Source organism: Acomys minous (assembly GCF_964271855.1).
Source record: "Acomys minous genome assembly, chromosome: 10".
Taxonomy (NCBI): domain Eukaryota; kingdom Metazoa; phylum Chordata; class Mammalia; order Rodentia; family Muridae; genus Acomys; species Acomys minous.
In genome coordinates this window covers 3,116,099-3,129,842 of record NC_140491.1, presented here as the reverse complement: position 1 = coordinate 3,129,842, position 13,744 = coordinate 3,116,099, and the positions used below count along the sequence as shown (strand labels likewise).

At 38.8% G+C, this 13,744-nt stretch overlaps 1 protein-coding gene across 2 annotated transcripts in view; it reads right to left on the bottom strand.

Annotated features, from left to right (window-relative positions):
• Nucleotides 1-5,731: 5,731 nt before the first annotated feature.
• Nucleotides 5,732-13,744, bottom strand: part of YIPF7 (Yip1 domain family member 7) — a 332,610-nt gene continuing 324,597 nt past the window's right edge. The window contains exon 6 of one of the 2 annotated variants that reach the window (XM_084799690.1): nucleotides 5,732-8,537. In XM_084799690.1, the coding sequence (XP_084655816.1) occupies nucleotides 8,519-8,537 (19 nt within the window). In that variant the 3' untranslated portion in view covers nucleotides 5,732-8,518. Of the gene's footprint in view, nucleotides 8,538-11,796; nucleotides 11,835-13,744 lie in introns of those variants that run through there. The other variant, XM_084799689.1, reaches the window with a different exon arrangement.

The window sequence follows — 13,744 nt, the reverse complement described above, 5'->3', positions numbered from 1 at the left end:
ATGCTGGATTCCACTGCCCACCCCCAACCCCACCCCAGCACCTTTTAAAGCAACACAATCAAACCAATTTGTCTTCAAAGGTACAGTAAAAAGTCATATAGGATGCATTGGTTCCATAGCATAACAGAAGTGATTTGTAATTTAAAGTACAAAGTGACTATTGTTTTTTCAGCAGGCAGAAACCAAGTTGAAAGCAAGAGATGCATCTTCCTTGAGCGGAGAAAGAATATAAACAGGTGACTAAGATATTTGGATAGAACTGGCTTTGCAATGTCTGCAAGGTACTTAATCTCTGAATACAAATCCTTTTAGACACAGTGAGCATAATAAGACCATGGGCTTATCTCTTCATCAAGGGAGCCATCCAGGGCTTCAGGAGTTCCTCATATATCTAGGGTTGGAAATAGGCAGATACTGACTTAGGTGGGCCAAGTGGAACATGGATACCAATGTTGGTCAGTGATAGAATGCTTGCCTATCATGGGGATCAGCCCAAGGTTGCAACCCTGTCACCACATTATATCTATCTATCCATCTGTCTGTGTCTGTATCCATTAATACCAATACAGGAATCCCCCTCCCCGCCCCGTGCGTGTGTGTGTTTGTGTGTATGTGTGTGTGTTTGTGTATGTATGTGTGTGTGTGTGAACTTACTTTACATACTATTTTTCTTTGTATTCTACCATGCCCACAAGGCCTGATGGAACGTGTTCCCATCATCCTGAAGGTCCCCTATAACACCACATCCTTCCCTATTGGTATCCACTATGGATACCATTTAACTTACTGGATTTTCCCTACCTCTTTCCATTTTTACCTTTTCTCAGTGTTTTTAATCATCATCATCATCATCATCATCATTATTATTATTATTATTATTATTATTATTATTATTATTAAAACATTGGGTAGCTCATGTTTAAGGCCAACTCCGCTTCTAATTTTGAGGACACTATCTGATAACTATTTACCTTATTTGAAGCTTTAAGAGTTTAATGGGCTGGGCGTGGTGGTACACGCCTTTAATCCCAGCACTCGGGAGACAGAGGCAGGAGGATCACTGAGAGTTCGAAGCCAGCCTGGTCTACAAAGCAAGTCCAGGACAGCCAAGGTTACACAGAGAAACCTTGTCTTGAAAAAACAAAAAACAAAAAGCAAAGAGTTTAATGGAAGCAAAATAAGACAAAAAGAAAATTCCTGTGCCTCGTGTAATTCTAAACAAAATGCATGCGTTTCTCAGAAGTATCAGAGACTGAGATGTTTAGAGCAACACTGTCTTAAATTAACAGGTAAATTGCATTGCCTAAATTTAAGTTTCTACTGGCCACATTCAGAAGTATTATGATCCATATGGTAGTGTGCACCTTTATTATTTATTCCTCGCACTCAGAGGGCACAAAGGTAACAATATTTCTAAGGCCAGCCTGGTCTACAGGGAGAGTTCCAGGCAAGCTGGGTTTTTTGGTTTGGTTTGGTTTTTGTTGTTGTTGTTTAGCTCTATCTCAAAACTAAAACAAAATTAAATAAAATGTAGCCAAGAAACAGGCAAAATAACTTTAATAATATAGCTTATACAGCCTACAATATAAGAAAATACTGTCAGCACATCAGCAGGATGTGGGTGAATAACACAAGCTCTGTTCCTTCATCTAGGACTTGAGTAGGAAGTATGTTTTTACATGCAGTTCAGGTGCTACATGTGGCTACTGGTCACTGCACTGTAAGTCATACATAGCTCTACGTAGTTCTGTAATGTTTGGGGATCAGATATACATACTTTTACAACTTGACAAGAAAGCAATAGTTTAAAGTGTTTCATCTCAAGACTACAGTGAAAGGAGACTGGGATTCATCATTGGAGTAAAGTTATTTACCATGTGCAACTCAGACCATTAGTGCTTTTCTAATGTACATGTCCATGTACAGTGGGGAGGGAAGAGGGGGACATAATAAAATATAATTATTAAAGAGTTTGTGCTGCTGTTATAAACCTTTATAATAATGGTAACTGAATAGCACACATTACTCTTGGGAGGGGTAAAAAAGCCATGGTAGGGATTATTTTATGAGCATATAGCCTCCTGCAGTGTAAGAAGTAAAGACTTTCCTGCCAGAGCTAAAGGGGAGGGCTAAAGGGGAGCAGCAAAGCTGAGGATGAGAAGGTAAGGAAACTACACTCTCAGCATTTCCTGCTGCATCTGGAGAATGCTGGGAGCCAAGCAAAAATCAATCGTATTCCCAAATCCCACACGTCAGTTTTGAGACTATCAATGATTCCATCATATGAGAAACTTAGAAATAGGATATTAAGTAAATTCTGGCTACTTATGCTCAAGGCACATTTTATATAGCATATTATTTCTAATTAAATAGCTTCATAAAGGCAACTGCTATAGTCAATTTACATTAGAAACTCTATGTAGGCACTATCCAAGGTTAGGGTGAATTTAAATACTCCCCCAAATTATGAAAGTTTGTATAAGTTAAGATTTCCTGTAGCTAAACCTTTAATATATTTTGTGGCATCTAAAAAGTGATCCTCTGGCATTTTGAAATGGCATCATTTGCAAGTCATTTATCAGCATATTTAATAGACACATCGTGTTTTGGGAAGTGGAATGTGATCAGATTTTTTTTTTACAGGATTGGAACAATACTTAGCAAAATGGTCTAGTGTTTCATTTTTCTTAACTTGAGCCTTTGAAAAATGGCTCAGGTACACAAAGCCAATAGGAGAGAAAGCAACATATCTCTCTCACTCTAAGAACATTATGGGTAGCAATTTTTTTATTTTTTTTTTATTTTTTTATTTTTTTCTCCTTTATTAATTTATTCTTGTTACATCTCAATGGTTATCCCATCCCTTGTATCCTCCCATTCTTCCCTCCCTCCCATTTTCCCCTTATTCCCCTCCCCTATGGCTGTTCCTGAGGGGGATTACCTCCCCCTGTATATGCTCATAGGGTATCAAGTCTCTTCTTGGTAACCTTCTGTCCTTCCTCTGAGTGCCACCAGGTCTCCCCCTCCAGGGGACATGGTCAAAGGTGAGGCACTAGAGTATTGAGAAAGTCATATCCCACTCTCCACTCTACTGTGGAGAGTGTTCTGTCCATTGTCTAGATCTGGGTAGGGGTTTAAGGTTTACCGCCTGTTTTGTCCTTTTTTAGCTACACTGGACAAAGAAGGTATTATCTCTAAGCTTCTTCTTGTAACATCCACCAAGGCACAGATGTTAGTGATGTTGGATGCATGTAAATTTAACAAATCCTGTGAGATAACTTTAAAACTATCTCTCATTGGAAGAAGGCTCTGAAATATAAAGTAAATTTAAAATGCTACTTTTAAGAACCAGTCAGGATGTCCTTGAGGGATAACTCTAAAAAATACTAACTTATTATTTTGACTGAAGATTCTTGACTGTTGAATTTTGATTTGTCATTTAAAAAACCCTCTTTCTGGCAATAACCTATTATTACTGGTGCTTTTTAACTTCTACCCACTCAGTTTGACTAGAGACCGTCTAGAAAAAGACTGCGAGGCAGCACACGCTCCCTGGATAAAATCACTATGGAAATAGTATAACTGGAAATTCATTCTCTCTTGTGATGCCTGTCCACATCAGGAGAACTGGATGAATTATGTTAAGAAAACAGTCCTTCAAACTAAAGTTTCCACTTATCAAAATGTTTGGGAGATGTCCTAACCCCAAAATAAAACAATTAAAATTAAGGTAATCAACTGTTAACATTATAAAAGTAAAGTGTAGCTGGAAATACTGTTAGACAAAATTAAACACAGTATTTACTAAGAAACAAGTCAAATTCCTTCCTTAACATGCAGGGTCTTTTTAATTGAGCATGTGGGCCTGAGGGATGGATCAGGGAGGTATCAGATGCTCTTACTCTATGAGGGGCCTAAGAGGTATAGTCTGGTGATAAGAGTAGACTAGTGACTGACATAACCATGATTTGATCAGCTAATAATTAACTTGTGTAACTTATTTATCCTAAATACCCTCCAGTAGCACTTTCAAAATATTGGAAGGAAACCTTGTATTATAGTTGAGTTAAATGGGTACAATACCTCATATTAGAGTAGAAATATATGTGTGTGAAGAATGAACTTATATTTGAATTCTATACCACTGTATCTAGAATTAAACTTATTTTGCATCTATATACAAAATTCTATACCAGTGAATTAAAAATAACCTTGTGAGTGACAATTGAGGTATTAAGTTGAGGAGTAGATTCACTAATCTACGTTTTGCTCTGTCTTCCCTATGTATTTTTATATTTCCCTTTCCTTTTCCACTCCTATTTCCAAACATAAGAATGTAAATTAAGGGGTAAAAGAGACATCATTGAGTCCAACCTTGTTTTCTCTCTAAATAAGACTAATAATAACTTGTAGCTAACTCCCATTGAAAATAAGCCTCTATAGGCCAAGAAAGCAACCAGTAACCTACCTGACCCCCTTAAAGGAAATGGGGCATCATTCTCTTAAGGTTTCTTCCAGCTGATTTGGGACAAATAATACCTTTTTAGAGGCCCAAATAAAATTGGGGAAATGGTTAAACAAGCTAGGAATGGCATTTGTGGTTCAGTTTCTAAATGTTGAGAAATTCCAGGCTTAATTAGAGCCCTGTGAGGGAGTCTGGAATGCTGGACCAATTGGGACAGGAAGCTTTCTTTGAAGCTGTCCTGGGAGCTGTCTTGTTCTGATGAGGAACAGCAACTGAAGCACTTGGTGCTGGAACATGAAGGATGCAGGATGTCAGTGTCCAGCATGCTGAGAGGAATGCATCCTGTCAGGTCTGATCCAGTGTCAGTGTCTGCTTCTTTTGTTCTGAAAGCATATAATTTCTTGCAAGTGTTATACAGTCCTCAAATAACAAGTGTACAAGGTATGCGTGATGGACAGAACAATTAAGGCTGGTTTATTATTTCTCTTCCTAAAGGCGTGTTGGCCATGCGTTTAATCAAAGTAGACAACTGTTGTGTACCATTGAGTTATAGGTGTCAGTGTTGTACCCTTAGGGACACCTGGCCATACTGTTGCTGTTGACAGGACCATTGAGAAGAGCTAGATGGCCCCTTCCCTCCCTCGGATGCTTGCACAGTACCTCCCCACGCCATGGAACCTACTGCTCAGACTATCAGGTTAAATCATGCTCTGGTTCCCCCCAGTCTTGTGTTCAAAATGTGTGGTGTTTTCAGCAAATGGGACTTATCTTCAGCCTCCGGAAGGCAACCAAAGGCTACACCAATGGCATATAGTAGTTTGGCAATCTCTTGAACCCTCCCGGCAAACAACTCAAAAGGCTATTTCATGCCTGTACTAAGGTTTTTGTTAGGTGGTCTATGGCTCTTGAGGAGGAATACTATAGGCCTGAGTGTTAAAATTTCATCGAAATTACACATCACACATGCAGGTTATGTATGCACACAAACATATGTGTAAACAAACATGGCATGATTCCCTGTGTGTTCAAACACCTCCAGTGTTGCTTTCACCTCCTCTCTTCTTCCCCCTTTGTACTGTCCTCCTTTCCCCCTTCTCGATTAACACCCATGCTCATTTTTCCCATTTCATGTTTCATGTTATTTGTATGATATTGAGAGATAAGAAAAGAGGGGGGATCTGAAAATAGAGCCCTAGACTTTGCTGTGGCATACAGATTATAGGTTGTCAGTACTTAATTCTGATATAAGGGATACATAATACAAAATACACATGTACATACACACACACACACACATACACACACACACACACACACACACACACACACCACATGGGGGAGATGATGGATAGAGAGAGAAAGAGAGCCCTAGCCCATTTGTAAGGCTTTCTGAAATCTTAAACTAGTATTTAAAGACATGAAAGGACATCCAGGTGTTTTCCTTCATTTTTAATAAGAGTCTCCATTTTTTCACCACGATCATTTATTCTGCTCTAATAAATTGCCTCAGCCAATTTGCATTTGCTCTAGTTAATCCAGACCTTCCCTCTGCTGCATCCTCGGGCTTCTCTTACAACATCTGCAAGCTTTAATTCACCCTGTGTGAATCGTCTCCTTTATCTTTTAGATGCTGACCCAGTAAACACAGACACATCTGTGAACACTTAAAAATGTACTTGGTATCCCACTTGCCACTTTTCTCCCTACTCTGATCACTACACAATGGATGTAGTTTCACTGCCTTGCAAAGGTTTTTTGGTCCCTAAACCACTATTAACTTTACAGAACTCAATCTTACTGTTTCTTTGCGTGTCGCTAGTACATCCCAACGTACTCTTATTATATGTATTCAAAGTTTAAAAAGACAATATATTCAATATTGCACTATATATGACTATATATAAAAGCAGATATTTTAAATTTCTGTGGGAGGAATATAGTACATAAGATTCAGACTAATCCAATATCATTGCCTAATTTGGCACATGAGCTGTGGCATACGAGATTCCAAGAGAAAGTAAAGGATTATCAGTCACAAAATTTAAACTCTCTACGAGGAATGAAAATTTGCTTATACATTTAAGAAAGCAAATTGGTCATGTCTATAAAATAGTTCAATGTCCATTAGAAGTGGGGCAAGGGGATTCTGATGAAGGAATTACACTGGACAGGAAGGCAGGACTGATTTTCATTAGACAGATTACAAATAACAACAGTATCCGCTACATTCCCCACTTCCAAAAATGCTTGCATTCAATTAACCGAGGATTTGTTGAGATTGCTAGAAGGAACACTCTGACGTCAAATATGTTTGTTACCTTATGGTGGCGCACGCCTTTAATCCCAGCACTCGGGAGGCAGGGGCAGGCGGGTCGCTGTGAGTTCGAGGCTAGCCTGGTCTACAAAATGAGTCTAGGACAGCCAAGGCTACACAGAGAAACCCTGTCTTGGGGAAAAGAAAAAGAAAGAAAGAAAGAAAGAAAGAAAGAAAGACAGAAAGAAAGAAAGGTCTTGTAAAAGTGAAAGAGTAGGATGAAATCAAGTTGTTTCTTTTCTTATTCTACTTGCTTCTCTTAAAATTAGTTGTAAATACAACTCTGAAAATGTGCATCCTAAACTGGGGGTGGAGGGGGCCGGGTAATTACATTTCACTCCTAGCCATGGAGGTCGCAGTAACTGACCTTAATCTGTAGGGTATTTTTAAAGCATCAGAACAGCTTCCAGGTTCTTCAGTTTGCTCATTTTGTGAGAGCCTCAACATCACCACACAGAATAAAAATTTAAGATTCTCCTATTATTTTGATTGCAAATTAACTGTGCCTAGGCTGTGCCAGCACACAGTGAGAAACCAATGGACATGAATTATTGCCAGCATGTGCACTCAGTCCTCACAGGCCGCACTAGAGGACCTGGCATCTCGGCAGGAGGCCTTCACAGGAGAGCAGTGAGTGTCTTGCAGTCGGCCATTTACTCTTTATTTCGTTTCCAGTTTTTCTCAGCAAATATGTAGGCAATGCTTTCTTTGTGACAGGCAGCTGGCTCAACTTAGAAATGATGCAGAACTCTTGGTGCGGTCGGTGATTCTCCGTCCTGGTTCACCTTGAACTTGGGGTCTCCTTCTTAATCTTGTCCTTGCTGTTTCTCAGTAGTTTGTTATGATTTTAAAGATTCGTTGACAACAAGACAGATTAACTCCTGACAACACCCAGCCTACCCCAAAGGGGATGATGAGCATCAAAGAACCTACTTATACAGATGGCTTCAAATGTGGCAAACAAGTCACTGGACAAAATGTCCTCATTTCCACCACTGACAGAATTCTTCCTAAAAACGGGCAAAGTTGGATGGAGGCCTAGTTGGCCAAGGCAGGGTAAGCAAGTCCTCAATAGTTCCTACCTCACAAATATGTCTGTCAGATATATTGGGCCTGAAGGCTGAAGATGATGCTCCAATGTTATAGTGTTTTGGGTGACTGTTCATGCAGCAAACTGTTTCTGTCATTTTTTTTTTCACACTGGAAGCTGCTAATCTGCACTTCCTGTTTACTCGGGTAATTAATTTTATTCCTTCTCAAGTCTCTGCTGGAGTTGAAAACCAGATAGTTTAGTTTTACAATGAAACTTAGCTGTTTAAGCGTTAGGATGATTTTAGGCCTAGCTGGGTTGATAGAGATGAGGTATGGTAGATACTGATTTACATTCCGAATTTGAGACTCACCAAGATGTTTTCTTCAAGGTCGTGAAATATAAATAGCACAAACACTATTAATGTAACATTTATATAATTCCAATTTTTTTGTGGTTCTTCTTGCTGTATGTGTAATAATATAAACGTATGTATAAAAAAATAAAGAAAGACAAAATTTTCAAGAAGAAAAAAATCCTTGTTATTGTTTTTTTTTTTTTTAAATAGTTTGTTGCTTTGACACTTGCACTGCTGCGTCTTAGGGACGATCTCGATTCTCTTACACTGTTCTTCTCACACCTGCTTCCTAGGTTCCAGATCATGTGTCTTCACGCCTGGTGCAGCCCTGCAGGTCAATGAGACAGTGCATCACACGAACTTCACATACCTTAGAGAACAGAACATGAACGGAAGGAAAATGTAAGTGTGCCTTTTATCAATTAAAGGAAAAAATAGTCAGACTTTGAGTGCATGTGTTGGATTAATCGTTTCCTGCCTAATCACTCCACCTGGGAATTAATCTCATTTAATCTTCCTTATTAAAAGACACCACAGGCATTGTACCAGACATAGTGTAAGCAAACTGCTAGGAAGGAAGGAAGTGGAAAATGAACACTCAGATACTATTCCTTTCCTTTATTTTGGTTTTAGGCCTGTGGTCACCACTTTGTTAGACACAGCACAGAGAGAGCAGACTGTGGCGGCTCCTCTTTTATTCCTTAGGATTCTGCATCCTGGGGACACAGAGCAGAGTGAGGAAGGGAAGAGTGGGCCCGCAAGACAAAATAGAGATCCTAAAAGCAGACTAATTCCATAAGCTCCCAGGATCGTGATATTAATTTCAGCACAATGCAGAGACTGACAAGCCAAGGAGACCTTTGAAAAGATGGTAGCAGTGAAGGCCAGCCAAGGTATAAGAAAAGGGGAAGATCTGCAACAAAATTAATATGCTTGTTGAGGTTCTTCTATGAATACATACGGTATTTAAGAGACTTTCAGTTAACTGACACACTCAGAATAAAGACGGAGCTAATGGAAATTAACAAGCCAATAATAAGCCAGATGTTAGATAATTTTGCATTTATTGTGCAGATACCTACTTTCTGAATTTCACAAAGTCATGACTATAAGTAATGCTGCCATCATACCGATTTTTTTTAAAAGCTACTTTCATTCATAGACAGTCGCACCATTTGTACACATTTTCCTGCAGCCAACAGCGACAATAATGGTAAATTACGTCTAAGCCTACAGAGTATATTCCAGGCACTGTTGCTAGCAATTGGCTCATATTAAGCCCTTTAATCCTCAGAGCACTCCCATAAGATGTATACTGTATCACCCCTACTAACGCAGGGAATTAAATGAAAGCAGAGAAAAATGTAATAACTTCCCTAAGTTCACACAGCGAGCAAATAGTGGGCGTGGTCTTCGCCATCAGGCAGGACCAGCGCAGGGACAGTAGCGCCTCCCCATGGCAGGACCAGCGCAGGTACAGTAGCGCCTCCCCACGTTAACTTCTAGGCCTGACTGTTGGTTTCGTCCTATTTTGTTTATGCGTCAACAACAAGAGAGGTTTATTTAATCTTCCCAATTGTATTATTTTCTTCCCTTGCAGCTCATCTCACTTCTCTTTTGTCTATTTCTACATATCAAACTCCTGGCATCTATAGCATTGGGCTCTAATTAGATGATTGTCGCTCACACTAAAATTTGTGTATTTAAGCAATTAACTACCGTTTAGATAACTGCTCCTTTTGTCGTGCTTTGGCATCTCGTGCTGCTTCCTTCACCTTTTTCTGCTAGATAGACATCCTACCCTACCACTGACAGAAGGAAACAGAAGCCACTAACTGGGACATGCACTTTCTAGCCTTTCCACAGAAAACAAAGAGGATCATCCAAGCGTTCAGGAGCAGCCCAGAAGGACAGTCCTGTTTCTGTCACCAATTGCAAGTTCAGGGGTTAACAAGCCACCTGCAGAGCTGTTACTGTGGAGGAAGACCCAGTGTTCACCGGACAGTATTATACTTTTTTTTTTTTTTAGCTGGGATGCACTGAAGAGAAAAGAAGAGGGTAAAATCAGTTGAGATGAGAGACATGAAGGGCAGAGTTTGCGAAGTCCTGGGCGTCTGGCTCTCTCTACCCAGTGAAATCCTTTCCTGTCCACTCCTCAGCATCAGTACATGGCAATACACAAGGTCTTGCCCAACACAGAAGGTCAAGTAGTTTTAATGGCTAAGGATTTTCACTGCAACTCAGTCGCACAGGCAGGGTTTACTGTCCTATACCTAGCCACAGTCACTTCTACGTTTGGACTGTCAAAACGGCATTCAAGAACTCCATTGACAGTCATACTATTAGGAAACGTAGGCTGTAAGACCCATAGATGAACAGAAATGTCTTTATGAAGGGCTTAAATAAAACTAGAGATTATCAACTAACAGTTGAAAGCAAAGACCAAACGTATCCCTGATCAAACATGAATTCTTTATCTTAGATAGGTAGAATTAGTATATTTTCTTTAATATATTCTAACATAACACTTCAATATGTAATATAATATTAATGTAAAATAAATGTACACATCCTAATTTTCTCTTGCTAAGCATTTGAAAACTTCAGGAATTTTATATCTACAGTGCACCAGAAATTAGTCTGGCTTCATACCCACAGCAACTATGGATGTATTAGTCAGTGTTTTCTAATCACTATGAGTCTTCTAAATCAATCCAATTTTAGAGAATTTTTATCACATTTACAATATATTTTATATACATTTATAAAATAAAAATATCAACAGTTAAACTTGTTATCACCCATGTAATATGTAGGTTGTTATCTATAGCCTCATCCATGGGCATGCACACAAGCCCCCCTTTCTTGAAAAAACATTTAACAATATTTATTCCTATCTTAAATACATAAAAAATTTCAAGAAAAATTTTAGAAACCTTGAAATGCTCTGCAGTCTTCCTAAGTTATAAACACAACCTTCATAGAAGCACTATTACCTAAAAGAGAAAAACAAAGCCTCCTAGAAATCTCTTCCAGCTGCAGTTCAGCATTTTAAGTTTTATATTTCAGGTACATTTAAAGAAAACTAAAGTGTAGAGACAGGACACATTCTTTGGGGTAGTTTATTTTCCTTGCACAAGCATGTAGCTAAAGAGCAGTTTCAAAGGTAGAGCTAATGGTGGCTCCTGAACTGCAAAGCTGAAAAGGTCAAAGTCTGTCCAAATGTCTTCACATTCCCCCACGGCCCCTCCGTTCATCTGCTGTGTTACCACCTGCTGGGGTAGAACACATTGTGTCCTAGTGGTCAGTAATGTTGGAACAGCTTAATATTCAACTTTCTTCACCAGAATTTTATGATTTATGCCTGCTGTTCTTCCCTTGCTCTCTAGCCTTAAGTATTACAGGATCACAGCAACATCCACCCAAACTATCTTAGCTCTTCTTCTTCTTCTTCTTCTTCTTCTTCTTCTTCTTCTTCTTCTTCTTCTTCTTCTTCTTCTTCTTCTTCTCCCTCTCCTCCTCCTCCTCTTCCTCCATCTCCTCCTCCTCCTCCTCCTCCATCTCCTCCTCCTCCTCCTCTTTCTTTTTCTTCTTCTTTTTCACAGAATCCATTGATGTGAAGTGGTCTCTGCACATTTGCTGTTATTGCTTCCCCATTCTGTTTTGTCTATAACATAGGTCAAATGTAGGGCATACAGTTATTTGAAAATGAGAACACATTTTCCAATGTAAACCTGAAAAGTCATTTATTTATGATCTGGATATACATCTCCTTATGTGTTAATAATTAGTGTCTTTCATCATTGTTATAAATTTGAGTATCGTGTGTATGTTTGTGAGTGTATGGTGTGTGCGAGTGAGTCTGTGTGTGCATGTGTGTGTGTGTGAATTATGTCCCAGGAAGTCTTTTTCAAGTTCTTCAGTGTTAACACGTCTCTTCATAGCACATGTATTGCCTCTTCCATTAGGACTAAGAGGACTCTCCTCTTAGAAACAGAAAATAGTTCATATTCATCTTTGTCCTCATAGCATGGATGATCACATAATTAGACATGTGTATGCAGCTGAAAAGCTCCTTCCCACTAAGATACATGTTGTTATTGTTGTTGTTGTTGTTGTTTTAAACATTGCCAAGAGATATCCTTCCTCTTTCAAGGTCATGAGCTCTTGTTTTATATTATTATACAATTAGTTATCTGAAATCATTGTATGATTATATATTGAGTAGAACTATCAACTGAAAATAAACTATACATTGTAAAAAACAAATGGTGACCTATCAGCATCCATTTCCAATAGGGGACTTAAAGCCTTGAGGACATATAAATGAAGGCACCACGTTGTGGTGGTCTAGTTATAAACACATGTGGACCTCCACAGAAAAGGGTAATTAGACAAATCAAATCTTCCCAGAAAGCATAAATTTAAAGACATAAAAGAGAATAAATGGGAAAAGGTAATTTTTTAATCTAGAAGATTAGTCAAGAATTACAAACAGAAGGAAACAATAAGCCCAGCGATGTGGGCCTAGAATCAGCACTGTGTTAGAGTTTCCACAAACTCATCCATAAAAAAACAACTCAGCCATTAGGATAATAAAAATTAAAAATCCAATAATATTTCCTATACATTTTAAGGAAGATACTGGACTTATTTCTGAAATACAATGTAAAATGACTAATTAAAGTTGAAGTTTTTTTTTCTTCACTTTAAGGGACACAATTTAAAAGGATACATTAGGGTCTGAAGAGATGGCTCAGTGGGAAAGAGTCCTGCAGAGAAAGATGCTACAATTCCTAACAGGTTCTACCAACCAAAAGCAGGGGCACTGGGGAAGCTGAATGGGCTTTCTGCCTTCTCTGTTTTTCACAGACTGGGGGGGTGGGGGGGTTGCAGCGACGTCTATTTCATCCTACTAATGTGGACCTGTCACCAACTCCAGGTTCCTTAGGAGTGAAGGGAGAATCCAGGGATACCAGAACCAGGAATATGGATGAGCATGGCAGGGAAGAGCCAAGTAAGAGGTGAGGGGGCGACTGTCCTATGTTCATGTCAGGGAGAGGTGTCCTAACGCAGTCCTGTTTTCCAAATATCCGATATCTGGGGAGCTGTTGAACAAACTACAGCACATTATTTAAATGTTAAATAACTGTACTGAGATCTTGCAGGAAACATTACGACATGAAAAATAATATTCCTGTAATAATACACCAGGCTAAGAAATATTTCATGTTCAGATTGAAATGTAAAAATCACAAGGAAAAATTATATGTTATAGAATAAAAAAATATGAGGGAAGTTTTTTGACTCACTTTTTTTTTTTTTTACTGTCTCTTATTGTGGGAATAAAATGGAAGAGCCAGAACACTGAAAAACTCCTCAGCAGTGTGATCTTTTGCATATAAAGAGGAAGCTGCACGGTAATGATAAGTTAATAATAGCTTTGGATCTAAGAATAATTTTAATCTGACAAGTTTCAGGGAAAAGTGAAATGAAAAGGGAGTATACGTTAATTTTTTTCAGCAGTGCCTGTCTCCAGAAACTGTTTGCAGAGTTGTTCTTTACAGACAAGCATAC